Source organism: Gymnoscopelus braueri (genome assembly GCF_963280865.1).
Source record: "Gymnoscopelus braueri genome assembly, chromosome: 23".
NCBI lineage: Eukaryota > Metazoa > Chordata > Actinopteri > Myctophiformes > Myctophidae > Gymnoscopelus > Gymnoscopelus braueri.
The window spans coordinates 23524033-23545151 of NC_137625.1; the positions used below are offsets into that span (position 1 = coordinate 23524033).

Sequence of the window (21119 nt, forward strand, 5' to 3'; positions counted from 1 at the left end):
CCACAGGTAAATGTTGCGAGGCATTGTGAGCTTGTAGATCGTCTATTTTCACAATCTTTCATGTATTATTTTCAATTTGGCCAATGTTTGACCATTTTCATAGTATAGTTTGCTCATTACCTTTTATGCAGTAATGGTCTTTTTTTCCTTTATTTTTTGGGGTATAAAAAAGGTCTTAAAAGTCCTTAAATTTTCACTTCACTGTGATCTGGGGATCCCCCCCTCCCAAAATCATGTGAGGCCCCCCCTAGGGATCCCGACCCACAGGTTGAGAACCACTGTTTTACATTAGATGATTGACGAAATATACGCTCACCTTATTGCACCCAAGCACGTGTGCAATAATACGCACTGCAGGCACTGCATTCCTTCATTGCCCCTCTCAGAAAATAACTTAACACTTTTGTTTAAAAGGATTTATTTACAAATTATTGTAGAAAATGATAGACGTCAAATAAAAACCTATTACATTTCTGTTAGAAATAGTACAAAAATATATTCAAAGTATTGGCGGTGTTATTCTGTCCAAGTGCACCTGGGAGTGAAGAACAAACGGGGTGTTGGTGTCTGGCTTTAAAAAATGAGTTAAGATTTAGGTCAGCCAAAGGGGGGCAGCTTGCAGTTCATGTCTGAAAGAGTGTGTGAGTACGGCCACCTCACTCACAGCTTCCTGATTGGTCCTCAGTCTCAGGCTCTGTTAGTTCCGTGTGGCCAATCCCCCGTATCGAACATGTGCGACATAACGTAGTCCTCGTACTGTCCGTCTATCAGCTTGGCCGCGTTGTTCCTGGCGAACCAGCAGTCCACGCTCTGCGTCCCGCTGTAGATGCGCCTGGTCTTCTTGACCACCGGCACGGAGCGATCCTTCAGCTTCAGGACCGGCGTAGGTTTGACCGGCGAAGGGTCGCCCTGTGCCGAGCTGCTGGCCGGAAGCTCTGCCAGGCCCACTTCCTCATATAGGAATTGACCTGGAAATGAAATGAATAAGACTATGTCAGCAGAGGTCTCCATTCAGTAGTGTTGATTTTGTCGACTAAAGCTATGCTGAAAAATGTTCGGCGACTACCTTTTTTCACTGACAAAAACCCCCCAAAAAAACAAATAAAAACTAAGCTATGATGACTGAAACTGAAATACTAAATATATTGACAATTTCGTCAACAAATAAAAACTAGACGAGTGGAGAAGAGATCCAGTAGAAGTCATTTTATGCTTGGTTGCCCTCTGAAAATAGCCGATCTACAAGCTCACAACGCGTCGCGATGCGACGCGTTGTGAGCTTGTAGATCGGCTATTTTCAGCATGCAACCTAGTGTAAGATCAGCCATTACGACGCCATCAAGGCACCGCCTAAATACATTTTAGTCGACTAAATCAACTGTAGATTTAGTCGACTATAATCTTATGATATTTAGTCGACTAAAACTAGACTAACAGTAAAACATTTCAGATGACTAAAATATGACTAAAACTAAATGAATTTGATTCAAAAGACTTTGACTAAAACTAAATAAAAATTAGCTGTCAAAATCAACACTGCTATTCAGTCAGCTGAAGAGGAGAACACTGTCCTGATTGATCTCCCTCCAGCCTGTCACTTCTCACTACAGTCACAACAGCAGACTAGTCTCTCCGAGAAATACTTCCTCCTTTTCCCTCTTGAATCACATCTTCCATATAATATCCTTCTCCAATAAAAGCCATCTTAATTTCCTTTATTTCTTTCAAAAAAGCATTTTTTTTACCTCATCTCTTCAGCCCTTACAATTTACAATTTAGGCATTTAGCAGACGCTCTTGTAAACCCATTCTTTCTTTACAAAGCATTGTGCTTGCATAAATACTATAATCATTCAGTCTAGGTCAGGACATAAAACGTAGGGCAGCACAATGAATGTGATTTCATGTTTCAAAATAATGTAATTGTGAAAGATGGCAATGAATTCAAATATCTTTGGTCAGCTGTTGGCTGTTGCACCTTGCCCTCGTCTTCTCACTATTACACAATGGTTATGAACCAGACACCCCGTCCCTCCATCTATCGGGCTCACAGAGGAATAAAATCACAGAGGAATAAAATCACAGGGGCCATTACATACCATTATTTGACCAAAGATGTGGCACAGATAAACAAAATGAGCCATAAAGGCATTAAGAAAAAAAAATACACCTTTTCCACCAATAATCATCACTACTAGTAATCGTGATTACAATTTAAAAAAAATATCCCACGATTTTGCAACCACATTTTTTTTCACCCAGTTCCAATTGTCTAAGTAATCCTGGGCGCTACACTTCCTCTGCCAGCCTAGGGAGAGCCCAGAGCCAAGCTCATGCCTCCTTCAATGCATGAGAGTTAACAGGCCTTCTTATCCGACAGGGGGGGAGTTTCCCCGGTAGGACGTAGCGCGTGGAAGGAACACGTTATTCCAACTAGTTCCATTCCCCTCCATCAGGCGCCCTGGCTGACCAGGGGGAGGCAGTATAGAGACCAGGATTACTGCATGTTTTTGTGAGGGTGCCTACCCTAGGGGACACGGGGAGAACATGCAAACTCCACACAGAAATAATCTGAATGATCATTTTAGCCATAATTGTGCGGACGTAATAAAACTGCTGAAATGTAAAATGCAGAGCATGTACCCAGCAGGCCGTGGCAGCTGTTGGACAGCCCCTTGCTTTTGGAGATGTAGAACCCAAGGTGGTCTCTCTGGTAGGGGGCTGGGTTCTTGTACTGGTGCAGCAGAATCACGAAGCTGATGGTGCCCGCTATGGTCACGGTCACGTTGGACTTGCCCACGATGGCCACCGACAGCGCGCCGCTCTCGACCGTCGCGGTGGAGTCGCAGGGCAGGACCATGCGGTCGAGGCCGTCCAGGATGACCTTCTTCGGGGTGACCTCGATGTAGGCCCGCTTGGGCTTGTCCGCCACGATCGTGATGGTGCTGAAGTAGGTGCGCTGCTGCTTGTGGCTGCCGGGTGGCGCCGGAGCGCCGATCAACTTGCCGTTCACGGTCACACCTTGTGGGAGACGAATGGAATCACACATGAGTGATGCTTTGAAATCACTGAAGTCACTCACCAGCAGTGGTGGAAAAAGTACTCAAATGTTTTACTTAAGTAAAAGTATCATTACTGCAATGTGGTATCAAAATGTATACCAAAAGTAAAAGTACTAAAATGTTTGAAAATAGTAGATCTACAAGCTAGCCTATGTATAAAATAGGACTAAAGTGGTTAATGTATGTTTTATAATGTAATCATTTATATCCGCAAAGTAACTAGTAACTAAAGTTTTCAAATAATTGTAGTGGAGTAAAAGTACAATATTTGCCTCCGAGATGTAGTGGAGTAGAAGTAAAAGTATAGACAATTGGAACTACTCCAGTGAAGTAAAAGTACCTCAAAATTGTACTTAAGTACAGTACTTGAGTAAATGTACTTAGTTCTTTTACACCACTGCTCAGTGCTCACCAGTCCAATAAACATTAGGAAAGACTTGACTCTGGCTTGTGGTGTGTTATGTGCTTTGACGCTGCCTTTTAAGCAATTTGAGCCTGAGTTCCTATTTTGGGCAGGTGATAGGCAAAACATTTCGAAACATTTAAAACATTTACAAAAATAGCCGATCTGCAAGCTTACAGCTTGTAGATTTGCTATTTTTGCTGTTATTGAAATAGGGCATACGTGGTTAACTTTGATGACTGTGTTGTGTTTGTGAGCTTATTGTCTGCTATCTTACCGGAGTCCTTGTGGTCAGACACTAGGCGAAGGACGTGTCCAGGCTCTCCATTGATGTTGAAGCACACCGTCAGTTTACTGAGGGGGAACTCCACGATGAAGTGAGGGTCACCGTCCGCTAAGGCAGGACGACAAAGATTTGAAAGGGTGTTGGTGAGGGATAGAAGTTGGCCATTTAACCACTCACAGCTCTGTTGTGAACTTGTAGATTTGGTGTAGATTGAAAAAAGCGTACCGTGCAAGTACAGTGTGCACCTCAGGTCTCTTTTACTAAGTATAGAGGGTCTAAGTGTTTAAAAACACAGCTATAGGCAGTATAGGGAGATGTACGTATTTGGTCTGGAGGCAGAAAGAAAAAAAGTACAATATTTGCCTCCGAGATGTAGTGGAGTAGAAGTAAAAGTATAGACATGACTTAAACAACAGTTTGCATGGCTTATGGAGGTTATTCTACGGGCAGTGCATTGAGTGTAATGCTCTTAAGCAAGGTAGTTAAGCCCTAACCACACCAGGTCTGCAACACTGTGCAGTAGCTGACCCTGTTAACGGACCTCTCTGCAGAAATGCATATTTAGTATATGTAAAAGAAAAAGTGTGTTGTTGGTATCTAGGAGGGAAAGCGAGAATGAAAGTCACATTCTAGTAACCTAACGTAAAAGTAACCTAAAGAAACCTGCTTCTTTTTTCTTTTACATTTTTTCCCAATAGTCCCTGTCACTGCTGACCTCTACTGTTGCTCGGAGGGTGCAGACAACCCAGTGTTGATTTTGTCGACTAAAACTATGATGAAAATGTTCGTTGACTACCTTTTTTTACTGACGAAAACTAAATAAAAACTAAGCTATGATGACTAAAACTAAGACTAAATATATTGACAATTTTTGTCAACAAATAAAAACTAGACTAAAATGTCTGGGAGGGACTACTGGAGAAGAGATCCAGTAGAACTAAAAGACAAGTCATTTTATGTTTGGTTGCGCTCGGGTGTTGCGCTCTGAAAATAGCAGATCTACAAGCTCACAACGCGTTGCAGCGTGACGCGTTCTGAGCTTGTAGATCGGCTATTTTCAGCATGCAACCAAGTGTAAAATCAGGCGACGCAATCAAGGCACCGCCAACATACATTATAGTCGACTAAATCAACTGTAGATTTAGTCGACTATAATCTTGATTTAGTCGACTAAAACTAGACAAAAACTAAAACATTTCAGATGACTAAAATATGACTAAAACTAAATGGAATTGTATTCAAAAGACTATGACTAAAACTAAATCTAAATTTGCTGTCAAAATCAACACTGAGACAACCACACGTCTCCTCCAGCCGCTTCTTTTCATCTGACAGTGAAGAGTTTCACTGGGAGAACGAAACGCTTGTGAAGGAACATGCTATCCTTCCCAGTTTGGCTCTCTGCTGAACAGGCACCCTGACTAAACCTGTATAGGAGACGCTAGCGCAGCGACAGACAGCACTACCGGCTTCCCACCTGCGAACACAACCAATTGTGTCCCTTGGAACCACCGGCACTTCGGTGGTGGGCCGGAACATACCCCTGCCGTGCCGTATACTGCCTCTTCTCCTTTATAATGTAAAGCGTAGTATGGTATAACTTTAATTTAACTCTGAAGGACAGCTCTTGTGTTCTGCACTCTCCGACAGACAGAATGTATAGCTTGAGTTTCCTGTGAGAACAGGCTGAGATGAATGGAGAGATGAGATGATGAGATGAGATGAGAGAGCAACAGTAATGACAGGGTCATTAGCCCTCGCTAAACTACCTCCGATGCCATCCCTATCTTCTCTGTAACACACACACACACACACACACACACACACACACACACACACACACACACACACACACACACACACACACACACACACACACACACACACACACACACACACACACACACACACACACACACACACACACACACAAAGCCTCCACCTCTCCTTCTTTACTCTTCGTCACACAGTCTCCCCCACTCTGCCGTGAGATGTGTGCTCACAGGACACGCACTTGCACGTTTTTAAAGTGCAGCCTTTAGTCCCGGCGCTGGTATTTCAATTAGACACTGTGTGTTCTGTACGCTTTGCGGGTCATGTTCTAAAGGCATCAATTAACCCCTTAGCTGTCTATGTGATCATTACCGTCTGTCGGAACGAACAGGCAAATTACAAGCCACCCACACAGAGAGACCGTAGAAATGGTCTACTGTACATTTCCCCTCTGCTCTCTGTCAAGTCCCCTAAAGAAGCCGCTTAACCACCTCATGGGAACAAGGCACGGCAAGAGGGACAGCTACGCCACTTGACTTTACAATGGGCCCCAGGCTGGTGAAAACATGCACTGAATGATGTAGACAAAAAGAGAAGATGTGGTGTCACCTGATGTTTTGGAGACTGTGATGGATTTCTTGACTTGTCTCTTCTCTGCTTTGCCTGGGGAAAGGGAAGAGAATTTGTCGTCGTACAATGACTCAGTCTCAAGGCTTCTATTGTTGAGTTCTGCCTCTCGTCATGCCTAAACCACGTTAACCCTGGCGTGACTATTTTGGGCATGTCATTTTATGTGAAGATTTTTTTTTTTTTTTCTATAGCAGAAAATCTCCTCCGACGCGTTGAGAGCAGGTAGATCGTCTATTATTATTATATTTTTTAAGTGGTTCATTTCCATTAGTGTCATAGCTTTTGGTAATGCGTAGTGCAGAACAATTACAGAGGGACTGTGTTTATGAAGAATAACAGTCTCACCCGTTGCCTTGGCAACATTGGAACTGCTTGACTCCTTCCCTCGGAGCTTGTGGGGAGTGTCCTCCTCATCTGCGTCATCTGGCAGCTCATTGGCTGACGAGGCGGCCTTGTTGTCGGTCACCGGGGCCTCGGTGGGCGCCGGGGCCATGGTGCCGTCCGCTTGGACCTGAGGCCTCTCCACCACCAGGCTGGTGAGCGGGGTGAGGAAGTGGTACGTCATGGAGAGGTTGGTGGCCTGCTGGATGTGTCCCTCCCTCTCCCTGCTCGTCTGACTGCGTAGCCGCGAGCGCAGTCCCTCTTTGACGCTCAGGAAGCCCCAGACTCGCTCCACGAAGTCCTCGGCCATCGACGCCTCCGTCCCCAACCCCGGCGCCGCGGGCCTCGTGCCACCCTGTGCCACCCTCGACCCGGGAGGAGGAGGCTTGGCGGCGGACGCTGCCGCGGCGGCGGCGGAGGCCGCCTTCACGTGCCTCGCCGTCTCCGCCTGCTGTCGCCGCAGAGGCACGTCGGTCTCCAGGAGGATGCTCTTGTCGTTGTTGGTGGCGGTGACCTGCACGTGGAGGGACTCGGCGCTCTCGTTGGTCAGCTTGCCGGCGATGACGATCTCGGAGCCGTTGAAGTAGTTGGTGAAGAGGTGCTGGGTGACGTACTGGACCTGGTCCTGTGTGTAGTCGATCCTGATGTCAGACAGCAGGGGGGTCCCGATCTCATCGTAGAACCTGCATGGAGAGAGGTGTGGCGTGAGAGAAACAGAAAGAGTTGCATTTTACTGTTTAAAGATGAAATGAGAAATAAATACGAGTTGAATCTCAAACTAAAATGTCAGCACAAGCTCACAATGTGTCACGTTGTGAGCCCACACGCGATACGTTGTGAGCTTGTAGATCAGCTATTTTCGCTATTTTTGTCGAATGCTTGACTGTTGTGCCCTAAATAGGGACACTACGCTTCATGAGCTGGAGAGGTGAAATTAATATCTAAGGAGATTCAGTGTGTGTGTGTGTGTGTGTGCGCGTGTGCGCGTGCGTGCATGCGCGTGTTCCCAAAGTGCATGCACGGGCCCCTCTGGCTCACCATCTTGGTGTGTGTGTCGCAGTAAACCTCCTCACCTCCTCTTTAGCGTGTTTGTTCAAGCAGGACCGGGGCTATTATCTGTGGAGTCTATCTGTTAACCCCCTGAACACATACTCAGACACGGGTTGCACAATGCACACACATTCCTCCTCCGCAGAGCAAACACCTTGTGCGCGTGAGAGGGTGCACTTGTACTGCTATCTGTATTCCTGGTCCTCACTTTGCAGAGAGGCTGTTTTAGGGTTAGGGTTAGAATTGGAGTTAGGTTAAGGTTGTAGCGTGTAACTGGAGGTGGTCAGGGTTAGAGGTTATTGGATGGGGTTAGGGGTCAGTCCTGGCAAGCATAGCAATACAAGGGTGTGTGTGCGCGTGTGTGCGTGTCTCCTGTCTAACTTTTGTGAGGCTGAGAGGGACGTGTGTGTGTGTGTGTGTGTGTGTGTGTGTGTGTGTGTGTGTGTGTGTGTGTGTGTGTGTGTGTGTGTGTGTGTGTGTGTGTGTGTGTGTGTGTGTGTGTGTGTGTGTGTGTGTGTGTGTGTGTGTGTGTGTGTGTGTGTGTGTGTGTGTGTGTGTGTGTGTGTGTGTGTAAGAAGTAAAGAAGTGTGTGTGTTTTTTAGGTAGTGGCAGAAGTCACAGAAGTTGATTAAAGAGCCATGTTGTCAGCACCGTCACATTTCAGGCAACCCTTCTGTCCCTCATAGCTTGATGAGAGACGAAAGCACGCAATTCAGAGATAAGAGGCAGGGATTAAAGGTGCACTAATTGCTTAATAAGAGCTGGATTATGTCAAGTGTCCAGAAGAGTGACATTCTGTCCATTAAGTGAAAGAAAACGATAAAGACACAGTGATGCTTTCCAAGTACAAGGGTCACACTGACCCTTTGAGCATGGAGCTGGCGTCCGCGTCTTCGCGAATGCGCCTCATCATCCCGCAGTTTTCCAAGGACATGCGCTCCAGCAGCCGGTAGTCCACGTCGTTCCCGATCCCGATGGTGAAGATGCAGAACTTCTCCTGCACGGCCGACCGCGTGTTTCCCAGGATGGCCGGAGAATGCCTCTCGCCCACCGTGGGCCGCCCGTCGGTCAGGAAGATGATGAGAGACACGGTGTTCGGGTTGCTGTCGGGGCCCGCGAGGTAGTCGGTCAGCAGCTGGGAGCCCGTCTGGATGCCACCATCGATGTTTGTACCTACATGATTTGACGTGATCAGTTTTTTAAGACCGCAAATGTCCCCTCTATTGTGGAGCAGTGTTGATTTTGACGACATTTTTTTAATCTAGTTTTAGTCATATTTTAGTCATCTGAAATGTTTTAGTTTTTGTCTAGTTTAAGTCGACTAAATCTACAGTTGATTTAGTCGACTAAAATGTATTTTGTCAGTGCCTTGATGGCGTCGTAATGGCTGATTTTACACTTGGTTGCATGCTGAAAATAGCCGATCTACAAGCTCACAACGCGTCGCAGCGCGACGCGTTGTGAGCTTGTAGATCTGCTATTTTCAGAGCACAGTGCAACCAAACATAAAATTACTTCTAGTTCTACTGGATCTCTTCTCCACTAGTCCCTCCCTAACATTTTAGTCTAGTTTTTATTTGTTGACAAAATGTTCTATATATTTAGTCTTAGTTTTAATCATCATATCTTCGTTTTTATTTCGTTTTTATTTCGTTTTCTTCAGTGAAAAAAGGTAGTCGACTAACATTTTTCACCATAGTTTTAGTCGACGAAATCAACACTGTTGTGGAGCCATATCAAAGCACACTATTCTGGTCCCGGGAGGCAGGGGGACCTAGCTCTGATCCATAGCCTAGAAGGAGTTCTCCTTAAGGCTATGGGACTTTTGAGTCTACTGTCAATAGAAAAAATCCATTGAACGCATCTGTAGAGGGCGCAGCGGAGTTTTTCCCGGTGAAATATTTAACATTTTGGCCAAAAAGTGTATTTTAGACGTGAGGTGGCGGGCTCAGAGTGTTCCCACTTAGAGTTGGCTTTCAACTCCATAAAACCGTCTTTGTTTTGGTGAGTAGCGAAAGTGTATATATTTTATTTTTTACTGCAGACGAGAGGCTATGCAGCCTGTGGTGCGAGCGCAAAGACTCGAAAGTCCCATAGCCTTAAGGAGAACAAACTCCTTCTAGGCTATGGACCAGAGCTAAGGGGGACCGATCACAGGGGTCGAGAGCGTTCTCGTCTAGAAAGTTCTCCATAGCAAGATTATTATAGTTAATACTAAAATAACAAAATAATATAAATAAATATAACGTGTAATACTAGATTACGATGCATCACAAATTCCTCCTGTTATGTGCAGAGGGGTCACTCACCTCCGGTGGGAACGAGCATATAGATGAACTTCTTGGCATCTCGGATGTTCAGCGGTGTCACAGGAACGAGGCGGTTCGGCTGCCACACTTTGATCCTACTGGAAAAGCTGATGAAGTTGAAGCGGTCACCAGGACGCAGGTCCTTCAGGATGGTGAACAGAGCATCCTTAGTCTGAGAGACAGAGGGAGAGAGAAAGCGAGAGAGCATGATTGAGAATCCTCGAGCGCTACAGGGTGAAAAAAAGAGAGAAATGGAGAGAAGACTTCATACATACTGAGTTTAAAGGTAGGGTAAAGTGATATGTTTTGGTTAAAACAAAACGTTGTTTGTTAAAAGGTTAAAGCATTAAGCAAGTAATCATTGCTATAGAGTGTTTGTTCAGTAACAGGAGTCTCCCCATCTCTCCAGCTCTTTGATGCACAGAAAATAAATGTTCAGGTAGGTGACAAACTTTTAGCCAATCAGGAGAGAGTACCCATTTATCAGCTTCATCTTTATACTGTTCCAGTTCCAATTTTGTCTGCTCATTGTCATCATTTCCAATTTCATTTGTTTAATCCGCATCCTGTCTGAGTTCTCTACCCTGATTGGAAATAATTGGTATCCTTACCTGAAAATGCATTTTCTGCACAGTGCAACCAAACATAAAATTGATCATGGTTGCTATGCTGTAACCATGGTTCATGTATTGTAATGGACAGAAAACAAATAATGTCAATAAGAGTCCAACCCTTAATGATATCATCACACATATTCACACGCACTCCGCCCTAGAGGGTTGTATGTATGTTCAGATGTGCATGCATCAAGACGGTTTGGCTCGTCTATGCTCATTTGTATTTATATTTACTGTGTATCATCGCTGTCGGGTGGAAACTTCATATGTCCAAAACGTTTCAATATTCAAATTCATATATAGCAAAAGTAGCAGATCTACAAGCTCAAAACGCGGCGTTTCGAGCTTGCAGATCTGCTACTTTTGACGTTCTTGTGTGACGCTGTAGTATGATCAAGTAGGGCGTTCATTTACGAAAAAAACACTAAATGTTAGAATATGGAGATGATAGGTTTCTACCCGACAGCAACCATATGCTCTCAAACAACACACATAACTATACTGCACCCCTCCTACTATTCTGTCCTGTGTCACAAGGAAGGACCTCCAGCTCTCCAGCCATGTGTGGGAGTCATAAAGTTGGGGGGGGGGGGGGGGGGGGGGTATTAGACGCCTATAGAGGCTGTATAAAGCCAGGGGACAGAAGCACAGAACCACAGAATGTCCTACAGTGAAGCCCTCTATTGTGGAGACACATCAAAGCACACTTGTTGCTCTGTTACTCTGGTCCACTGGGGGCTGGCGTTGGGCGGGGGAGCGGATCACAGGGGTCGAGAGCGCTCTCGTCTAGAAAGTTCCATTACTCCATAGACGGGTGACCTTCCTCCCTCACAGCACGGCCTTGTATGTTTCCACTTTTCCCTTTTCGTTTGCAATCTGGTATTCCTTGGTTTTTCCTCACTCTCCTCACTTCACTTATACTCTTGTGGGATGTGTCGTATGGCAGCTGCAGAGATCGGATGCGTGATTTCTGGCCAGAGGGATTATCGTGCTCTTACTCAGAGGAAAAGGCCAGATATTGCTATTCCGGTGTAGGAGTGAGGAGGAGGGGTGTCAGGTTTACTAGCTGGTAGACTAATTTAACATCCCACAGAAAAAAGGTTACGTTAGACTGCATGACAAATTTAAAAACACTTTTCCTGCAAACTCCTCATGCATTGAAGGAGGCATGAGCTCAGTTCTGGGCCCTCCCTAGGCTGGCAGAGGGAGAGTAGCGCCCAGGATTACATTGTCAATTGGCACATAGGTGAAAAAATGGGTTAGAAAATCGTTGGATAAAAAAATTAGATAAAAAAATAAAATAAAACGTTTCGCAAAATTTACATTGGAGAAAAGTGTCACATTTTTAGGTTATTGTTCTAATGTATAATATAATATAATGTATAATATAATATAATGTATAATATTAATCTGGACAACAACTTGGTGAAAACCATCCACTTGTCCATTAGGCATCCATTACTCTTACCTGTCTGATCTTTGTTCCCAACATGGAGGCACTGGTGTCGATCACAAACACCACATTCTTTGGAACTACCGGCAGGTCTTTTGGAGCAAAGTAGTGGACAAAATGGCCATTTAAAACCTGGAGAAAAAAGAAAACTATTAATGTACAAAGTCGGGGAAAGAAGTTTCAGTAGCTTTGTTTGATTATTGAAATTCATGTCCTGAAGGCAGAGTTTGACTGTGGAATGAGGGGGTGTCAGTAATCCTGAAAAATGAATCACTAACAGGTGGGAGGTTGTACTGTATGTGTGTGTAAAAGTGAAAGAGAGAGAATGGGTGTTCCATGCGTGCTGCATACATGATACAATGAGAAATGAATGTGAATGTATTCTATACCCATGCTTTCACCGTCTGTTTTTCTTTGGGCTGTGAAATGAGCTAGAATAGCGTGACACCCTATATTTACCATACTTTGACGGTCCTGGGATTAGAGTATTATTCACAGAATATCACGCCTATACATCAGAATTGAATGGCTAGCCATGACATGACTTTTAGATGCCGGCACGGCACAGTTTTGTCATCCAGGTGATTACTCTGACTCTGTTGAGAGTACTTTTGTTAGTTTTATGCAAAGCATGTTGCTATATTTGTTACGTGTGGGTGGGTTAGCGGGGCTTGTCCTAATAACTGAAAGGCCACAGGTTAAATTCCTGCATCAGACAATGTTTGTCAACAACCAGTCGTGACTCATGCTGTTGAAGTGAACTTGAACAAGACAGTGCGCCTCTGCCTGCTCCCACGTCTAACGCCTAATTTATTCTCTGTCATAAGACGGTGTCCTGTGCTGAAAATAGATTATCTGCAAGCTCAGTAGCTCACAATGTTGTAAACAAAGAGAAGTGTTTCTCAACCTTTTCAGGCCGTGACCCCCAAAATAATCATATTTGAACTGGGGATCCCCCACCCTGATAAGCACAGGAATGGGGGAGTTGTTCCATAGATAAATATTGTGAAAATAGCAGATCGACAAGCTCACAACTTGTAGATCGGCTATTTAGTTTGTTGATTACTTTGGATGCACTAATGGTCTTTTTTTTAGGTATTAAAAAGGTCTTAAAAGTCCTTAAATTGTCACTTCACTGTCATCTGGGGACCCACAGGTTGAGAACCCTTGAGTTAAAGGACCATAACGCCGTCAACACGTCTACATGGTCTATTAACAGCTTTGGCCATATGTCATACATTTATATATAAACACAATTTTTCCATTAACAGCTTATTTTGGGGATTTTGCATATGTTTAAGTGTGTTGGATTACTTATCTATCTCAAGCAAGTTTCAAGTGTCTGCAAGTTTATTTTCATGCCGTACTGAATTGAATGGAATCCAATGGCTTCCTCAAAAAAATAAAGAAATGTATTATTATTTTGTGTGGATTGACTCATAATCATTGCCATAGAGTGTTTGTTCAGTATCAGGGGTCACCCTGTCTCTCCAGCTCTTTAATGAAAAGAAAATACATTTTCAGGTCAAGATACCAATTTCATCCAAACAGGAGCGAGAACTCTAACACAGGATACAGGATAAACAGGTGAAATTGGACATAAAAAAGAAAAGAAAAACAGCAGCCAAAATTGAAGCTGATAAATAATTTCATGCTGTTTGAATGAAAGTGTGAAGGCACTGACCTGTATGTCTCCTATACCCAGCTCCCTCTCCACATCGTAGTGGATCACATAATCTCCCAGGATCCCACTGGTGGTGATCTTGGCCTGCTGGACGATGTTGGGGCTGAAGGTGACCTTGCTGAACATCGCGGTCCGTTTGATCACCGTGGTAGGAGGAGGCTCTGGCTTGGCTTGAGATCAGGAGGTAAAGTAACGCATAAGGTAAAGAAAAGAAGAATGCTTGTGTTTTTAATTGGCTCAAGAAAAGTGTTTAGGGGGATCAGTACATCACACTAAAAGGCACCTTAAAGGCAACGAGCCATGTATCCTGAACTGAGATCTAAGCTGTGGATGTTTGTGGGGGAAAAAAACACTCAGATTAAGCTTCAAACAGAAGAGCAACCCGTAGCTGTAATTTTATAAGCCAGTCTACCCACCGACATGTGCAAAGTTTTGTACATCAAACGCATGCAGCCACTGCATGATTATTTCTTTTAACAAGGTAGATAGTGGGGCGCCTGGTAGCTCAACCAGTTTTTTCTATTTTCTATTTTGTCATATGACAAGTGTCGTAAATAGAACTGCTGTTTCTGTATTTTAATAAATTGTTGAATTATTTAGAATTTGTTTTGAAAGATTGTCCCTTTTATGACTTGCTTAAAATAGGGACACCCATGTTGAAAATGGTGAAGTCTCTCTGTGGGTTTTATAAATATTTAACCAATCAAAAGTATTAACAAGAGCTTGTGACTAAATAATAACTACATTGGAGTCATAGGTTATTTTTATTTCCTCTAGCTCAAAGGGCGAACATCCATCCAACACTTTGGTCCCAAACAAGATTATTTTCTTCACTTCAGCATATTCAGCATATTCATGGTCCACATAGAAGTGGGTATTGTTGTAGAAAACCTCGTTTTTTTCTGCCAAGCCTTATACATCATCTTTTGCTCTGTAGCTGGCTAACTTGGCAATGAAATGATAGACCAGGACTTTGCCTGTGAGTAGGTGGTTTATGGCCCCAGCACCCTGTGTGCTCTCTCCATTTTGAGAGATGTTACCCGCCACCTTTTAAGACACTAAACCCCTACTTGCACCCGATGAGAATGCATGGTTGCCTACACCGTCGATGTGTGAATGTGTGCATGGATGGGTGAATGTAAAGGATGTCGTAAAGCTCTTTTGAAAAGGGCCGCGATAGAAATGCAGACCCTTTGCCTCTTCAGGTATATATATGCCCTACATTTTTATATTTCTCTGCTGGCCCGTCCTCCCCGGTCAGTCAGTTTTGCCTCTTTGTAGGCCTGGCGCTGTGAGAGCCGTTTCAGCAGCGTTGCTGCTACTGTACCTGTAGTGCTGTTTCAGCTTCTTTGATTTGCCCCTCAACCGCAATTTTTGTTTAATCTCTGTGAGCTGTTTATTGTCCCTGAGTCCTTGAGTTCATTCAGTGTACTTCATAGACTAGCATCATCTGCTCAGTCTTCCACGCGCACCTTGTTCATTCGATTAATGTTACCTCATTTACAAAAACAACTATTGGAAATATTTGTAGGGTTATTTTACTGAACCGTTGTGGAGCACAACATTCTATCTGCCACTGTAAACATGACAACAAGATATCCCATTAACTACATAGGCACTTTACATTTACCAATAAACACACACATTCATACACTGACGGCAGAGGAAACCAAACCATGCAAGGTACCAAACTTGCTCAAGTTCAAGCCCGGGATCGAACCTGCATGGGAACCTTCCGGTTCCCAAGCGGCCGCTCTACCTCCTGAGCCACTGCCGCCGCATCTGCTAATGGACAGATTGTCTTGAAACGTGTCCTTCCAACACTTTTGTCCCAAACAAGGTATCTCGAAAAATGTTGTGCATCGTGCTTCCTTTTATACACTTACATTTTGTCTTTTAGCCATACCTGGTGTCTTGGACCCCGCTTTAGCAGTCGCTCCTTTTCCGTTGCGAAGCGGCAGCACTTGCAGCAGCGTGAGTGGCGAGTGGTCGATGATGGTGATGTCCAGGCTGAGTCGGCTGACCAGCTGCATCGGCCTCAGGCTTGTCACATGCTCATAGCGGCCCAGACGCCGCTGGAGCAGCTCCTCATAGGTCAGCAGAAACAAGGCCCGGTTCCGGCCCGGAATGCTCGCCGCCATCCTGAACACCTCCACCTCCGACTCAGTGCTTTGCAGGGCATAGATAAGATGAAGATGAAGATGAGGAGGAGGGGGAGGAGAGAGAAGTGTAGATAAGGAGGGAGGATGGAAGAGAGAGGAGAAACCAGAAACCAGATGTTAACAGAGGGTAAAATGTGAGACGAGTAGGAATTAGGATGAAATTAATTAATTCAATAAAATGAGAGATACCGGAATTTAGAATGGAGAATAATGAATATAATAGACTAGAATAAAGAGAGAATAAAGACATTTAGCAACGTCAGCCCTATACACTAGCAAAAATAGCTCATCTACAAGGTCACAACGCGTTGCATCGCGATGCATTGCGACGCATTGCGAGCTTGTAGATTGTAGCTTGTAGCTATTTTCACTGTTTTTATGCTATTTGTATCTATTTATTATTTACTATATTTATGTTTGAAAATGTGGAAATGGTTTTATATGTTTCACCTATAATGACATACCCAAAATAGGGATGCTAGGATTAATGTGTTTAACCCAATAAAACCGGGAAAGCATCTGTATCATTTTAGATTTTAGCTATATAGCAATATACGTTTTTCAGAAAACGCTTAGGATTCAGAACAGTGGTTCTCAAAAATAGCAGATATACAAGCTCACACGTGTCACTTTTTGCTGCGAGCTTGTACGTCTGCTATTTCTTTTACCTTTAAAGTGTTTGAAGAATTTTGAATAACTTTTAACTTTAACTTTTGAATTTTTTAACACAAATCTTCTCTTCTTGTCCCTGGCACAAAACCTTTTCAGATGGGGCGTCCGCAGCCAAATATATATCATTTTGGGGGTCCTTGGAACGAAAACATTTGAGAACTATACTGGTTTAGAAGGCATTTTGTAGAATCGGCCTCAGGTCTTAATGGGTTTAAAAAGTAGTATACATGAGCAGTGCAAGTATAGTGATATCATCTGTGTGTATACAGTACGGCATGCAGCATCAATGGATGGCCTCAGGGATCAATGGTTTAAGTGTGGTAGAGGTGGATAAAGTGATGTTGATGCTGTTGTTATCTCTCTGTGACTCCATTCTGTCTAGACCTACCATCTTCCACTTCACCATCTCTCCACTCCTGCTGTCCTCTGACTTTTACAGTGGAGACGATGATTCATGCAGCATTTTAAAATGTCACATTTTTTGGGGGGGGGATTCATATGCAGAAGGCATGATGTCATTTCTTCCTGTGCAACCGATTTATATGACAGTCCCCAGTCTCTCTGGAGCAATGATCTTATTCCTGACTCGCTCCACACTCTGGATGGACACACAGTGCCTTTGTGTTTACTAACGTTGTGCTAAAGAGGTTTCAGTTCAGCATATGATCAGTCTGTTGTTTGCCAAACAGTAACATGAGAGAGAACGGGTTTGGGTCTTTAATTATAAGGAAACGCCTAAGAGAGATCAGAGATATAGAAGCTGGCCACACACACATTCAAAGATGTGTGTTGTGTGTGCGTACACACCTGCTCACACACACAAGCACGCAAACGCACGCACACAAGCACGCAAGCGCACGCACACACACAAGCACGCAAGCGCACGCACGCACACAAGCACGCAAGCGCACGCACACACACAAGCACGCAAGTGCACGCACGCACACACACACACACACACACACACACACACACACACACACACACACACACACACACACACACACACACACACACACACACACACACACACACACTGCACACACACACTGGGGTCTCTCTTACCTTGTGTCACTTGACTCTTTGTTCTTGGGTTTGCCATCGCCCCCCTTATCCTGTTTGACCTTCTTTTCCTTGGGCTTGACCTCGCTCTGGTAGACACGCCCACCAATGATCCTGGGCTCATGGGGTCAAGGGTCAAGGATTAGAGCAGTGCTTTTATATTAGGGACCACCCTATTGTTACTGTTCGGACTGCTTTTCCAATTGGACAAAATCCTATTGTACCCTACTTACAGTTAACAGAGCTGCACATGAATGAGCCGTGGTGACTGTGGCGGTGTTAACGAGAGCGGCGTGTATACCTTGTGTGCACTCTTTCTATCAGACCCCTCGCTAACCTCTCCCATGGCAACGGAAACATCATAAATCCACACAATCATTGACCAATGATGCATTACATGCAAAGCGTGCCTTTCCAAGAGCCAAAAAGTGGACAATCAAGTAACAAAAAGGAATGGGCCCAGAATGGTCTATATAAAACATACAATGTGATTTAGATACAGCCATGTCTGAGTGGGGCTAATTAAAATATACTTAGAGAGTTATACATGCCCTTTGTCTTTGATTGAGATTTTTTGTAACTAGAATACACAATCTGCAAATGTACATTCAATAGAATAATTTGTGCAATAAGTAAATCATCCAGTTAAGTATGAGAACTCAACTGACCTCAATGAACTTGCAATGAGTTGTTGTTATTGTTGTTACTGTCCATGTCCAAGTATGAAACAATTAACAGTTCCCAGTGGTGTAAAGTAACTAAGTACTCAAGTACTGAACTTAAGAATAATTTTGAGGTACTTTTTATTTTAAGTATTTCCAATTTTCAATACTTTTACTTCTACTCCACTACATAGACAAATATTGTACTTTTTACTCCACTGCAATTATTTGAAAACTTTAGTTACAAGTTACTTTGTAGATTTGAATTATTATTACAAAACATACATTAACCACTTCAGCTCTATATTTGAACTTCAAGCTCACAAGCGACAAGTTGTGAGCTTGTAGATCTGCTGTTTTCAAAAGATTTTAATACATTTTATAGATATGATACCTTGTGAAACAGTACATTCTGCATAATGAGTGTACTTTTACTTTGGTACTTTAAGTGCATTTTGATGCCAATACTTTTGCACTGTTACCCAAGTACATTTTTATTACGTGGACTTTTTACTTGTAATAACAAAGTGTTTCTACTTTCCACCTTGCAGTATTGATACTTTTAATGTAGTAGTTTTCCCACCACTGGACAGTTCCTTACATGGTGAAGTTGGAGATGTAGGCAGCAGCAGGTATCTGGAAGTGGAAGACGCCCTCGGCGGCAGCAGAGTGTCTGTTGAGCATGGTGCAGGACACCGCTGTGAAGGCATACCGAGACACGATGGTGGTTTGGATGGAGAGCTCCTGGATGTGCGGTTTGGTCTCCTGTTTTATGTGAACAATATGCAACATTATTATAGGCAGTGGTGTAAAGTAATAAGTAGCCTATATTGTACTTTTACTCCACTACAATTATTTGAAAAACTTTAGTTGCTATAGTTACTTTGTAGATTTTGATTATTATTACAAAACGTAGGCTACATTAACCACTTCAGCCCTATACATTTCGGCCATTTGAAAATAGCCGATCGATCTACAAGCTCACAATGCATCAAGATGCAAGGCATTGGGAGCTTGTAGATCTGCTATTTTCAAAAGATTTGTATACATTTTTGAAAACTTGTGAAATGGGACATTCTGCATAATGAGTACTTTTACTTTTGTACTTCAAGTAGCCTATATTTTGAAACTTAAAGGGATACTTCACTTTCACATAAAATAAACATTAAAAAAATATATTTAAAAAAAATGAAAGAAGTTATGGCAAAATAAAGGCCCCCTCACACATTAGTAGGACACTCTAATGCGTGAGGGGGCCATGAATTTTCCATTACTTTTTTCATTTATTTTTAATATATTTTTTAAATGTTTCCCTGGCCCTAAAGTGAAGTATCCCTTTAAGTATTTTTAATTCCGGACTTTTACTAAGTATTGAGTAGTGAGTATTTCTACATTGCAGTAGGCTATTGATACTTGTACTTAAGTAGCCTAAAACATGTGAGTAGGCTACTTCTTCCACCACTGCAATTAATGCAACCATATAGTCTAGGCTATTTGACAAATTTGGTTACAGCAGAGGTGTCGGAATTGGGGAAAATATCTTGCAATTTTAAGTCCAATTTGGTTAATACGGTCATATCATTTAGTGATTGGTAATAGTTCCTTTTGAATCATTAATTGCAACGGCTTTCTAGTCCCAAACACCCAATGAGCCTGACAGACTTTTCCCCTAAATGTTGGACAGCATTTAGTAAGAAAGCGCCAGTACATTACAGATACTCTGGGCAACAGCTGATGCTTGGCAGTTCTTCTCGCTCACACCCGACAACAGAGGTTTTGATGACAAACAAACCCATAGCTTAGAAAGTATTTGACACATATAAAAAGTAGGAATTGAAAAAATCCCAAAAATTTCAAATCGATGGAGGACAAAGTTTAGGCATACTCACATTTCAAAAAAAAATTATTGGCACACACCAATAAACGAACGTGTGTGCCAATAAAAAAAAAGTGGAAATGTGAGTAGCCTACTTTGTCCTCCATTGATTTGTAATTTTGGACGTGCTACCCTTTTGGGATTTTTTCCATTTCTACTTTTTATATAGGCTCTGGAGGTAACACTCCACTGAGAAAACCCATTGTTGATGCGCAACCTCTTTTCCTTATTTATTTGACCTGCATATTGGAGGGTAATTTATTGTAACATGCTTTAAACAACTATTTCAAACCTTTATAACATCTAACAACTGAAGAAACAAGTGCCAAACACTAGGCCTATTCCCAAGACGCACGGAGCGCATGCGTTTAACCTCATATAACATTATTATTATTATTATTTTATTTACCTTGGTCAGCATGTTTTTCACTTGCCGAGGGACCCTCCGTGGAGCCTACATGAAAACAACCAAAAGGATCAGCCGAAGATCATTAAAGTATATCGTACCAAATAATGCCTGTAAATAATGTGCCATAGAATTAGAAATGACTCACAATATCCAAATCAAAGTCTGTCAAGTCGGGGAAAACATCATCATCTTCAGATTGAGATTGATCCAGTTGCCCCAGGACTATGATGCATGGACTCAAACACATCATCAGCACGAAAGTCAGCATCATGAAGTCCGTTAATCCGTTAAGAATCACACGAATGAACGCGCATTATCTCCAGTGCGCAGCGCTCCGTGTCCACAGGTCACCAAGATCAGAGTGACCGGAGTCAGACGAGCTGAGACTGTGGTCCGTGGGTGAGAAACAAGCCCTCCACAAACCATAAACACACCCGCCCACTGAGACATGCTGTGTCTCCCTCAAATTCTGAACAGCAATTTGAGAGTATAGAAAAAGTGCTCCTCGGTGCACAGGTCTCCGCCAGGGCAGGTAGGTTATTGTGGTCCAGCAATGTTGATGGCATATGAAGAATCAGACAGATCTGTCTTGATCACATGACTATAGAGATAAGATAATGTGTACCGAT

At 43.2% G+C, this 21119-nt stretch overlaps 1 protein-coding gene across 1 annotated transcript; it reads right to left on the reverse strand.

The window, feature by feature from the left end:
- Positions 1-401: 401 nt before the first annotated feature.
- itih5 (inter-alpha-trypsin inhibitor heavy chain 5) lies at positions 402-20897 on the reverse strand. The gene is made up of 14 exons (XM_080421543.1): positions 20636-20897; positions 20491-20535; positions 18807-18970; positions 17547-17657; positions 15554-15816; positions 13648-13817; positions 11979-12095; positions 9894-10065; positions 8448-8757; positions 6499-7217; positions 6133-6186; positions 3742-3858; positions 2643-3020; positions 402-968 (listed from the first exon to the last, which is right to left on the reverse strand). The coding sequence occupies exons 1-14, from the start codon at positions 20759-20761 to the stop codon at positions 688-690; spliced, it is 3027 nt and encodes a 1008-aa protein (XP_080277669.1). The 5' UTR covers positions 20762-20897; the 3' UTR covers positions 402-687.
- Between the last annotated feature and the right edge of the window lie 222 nt (positions 20898-21119).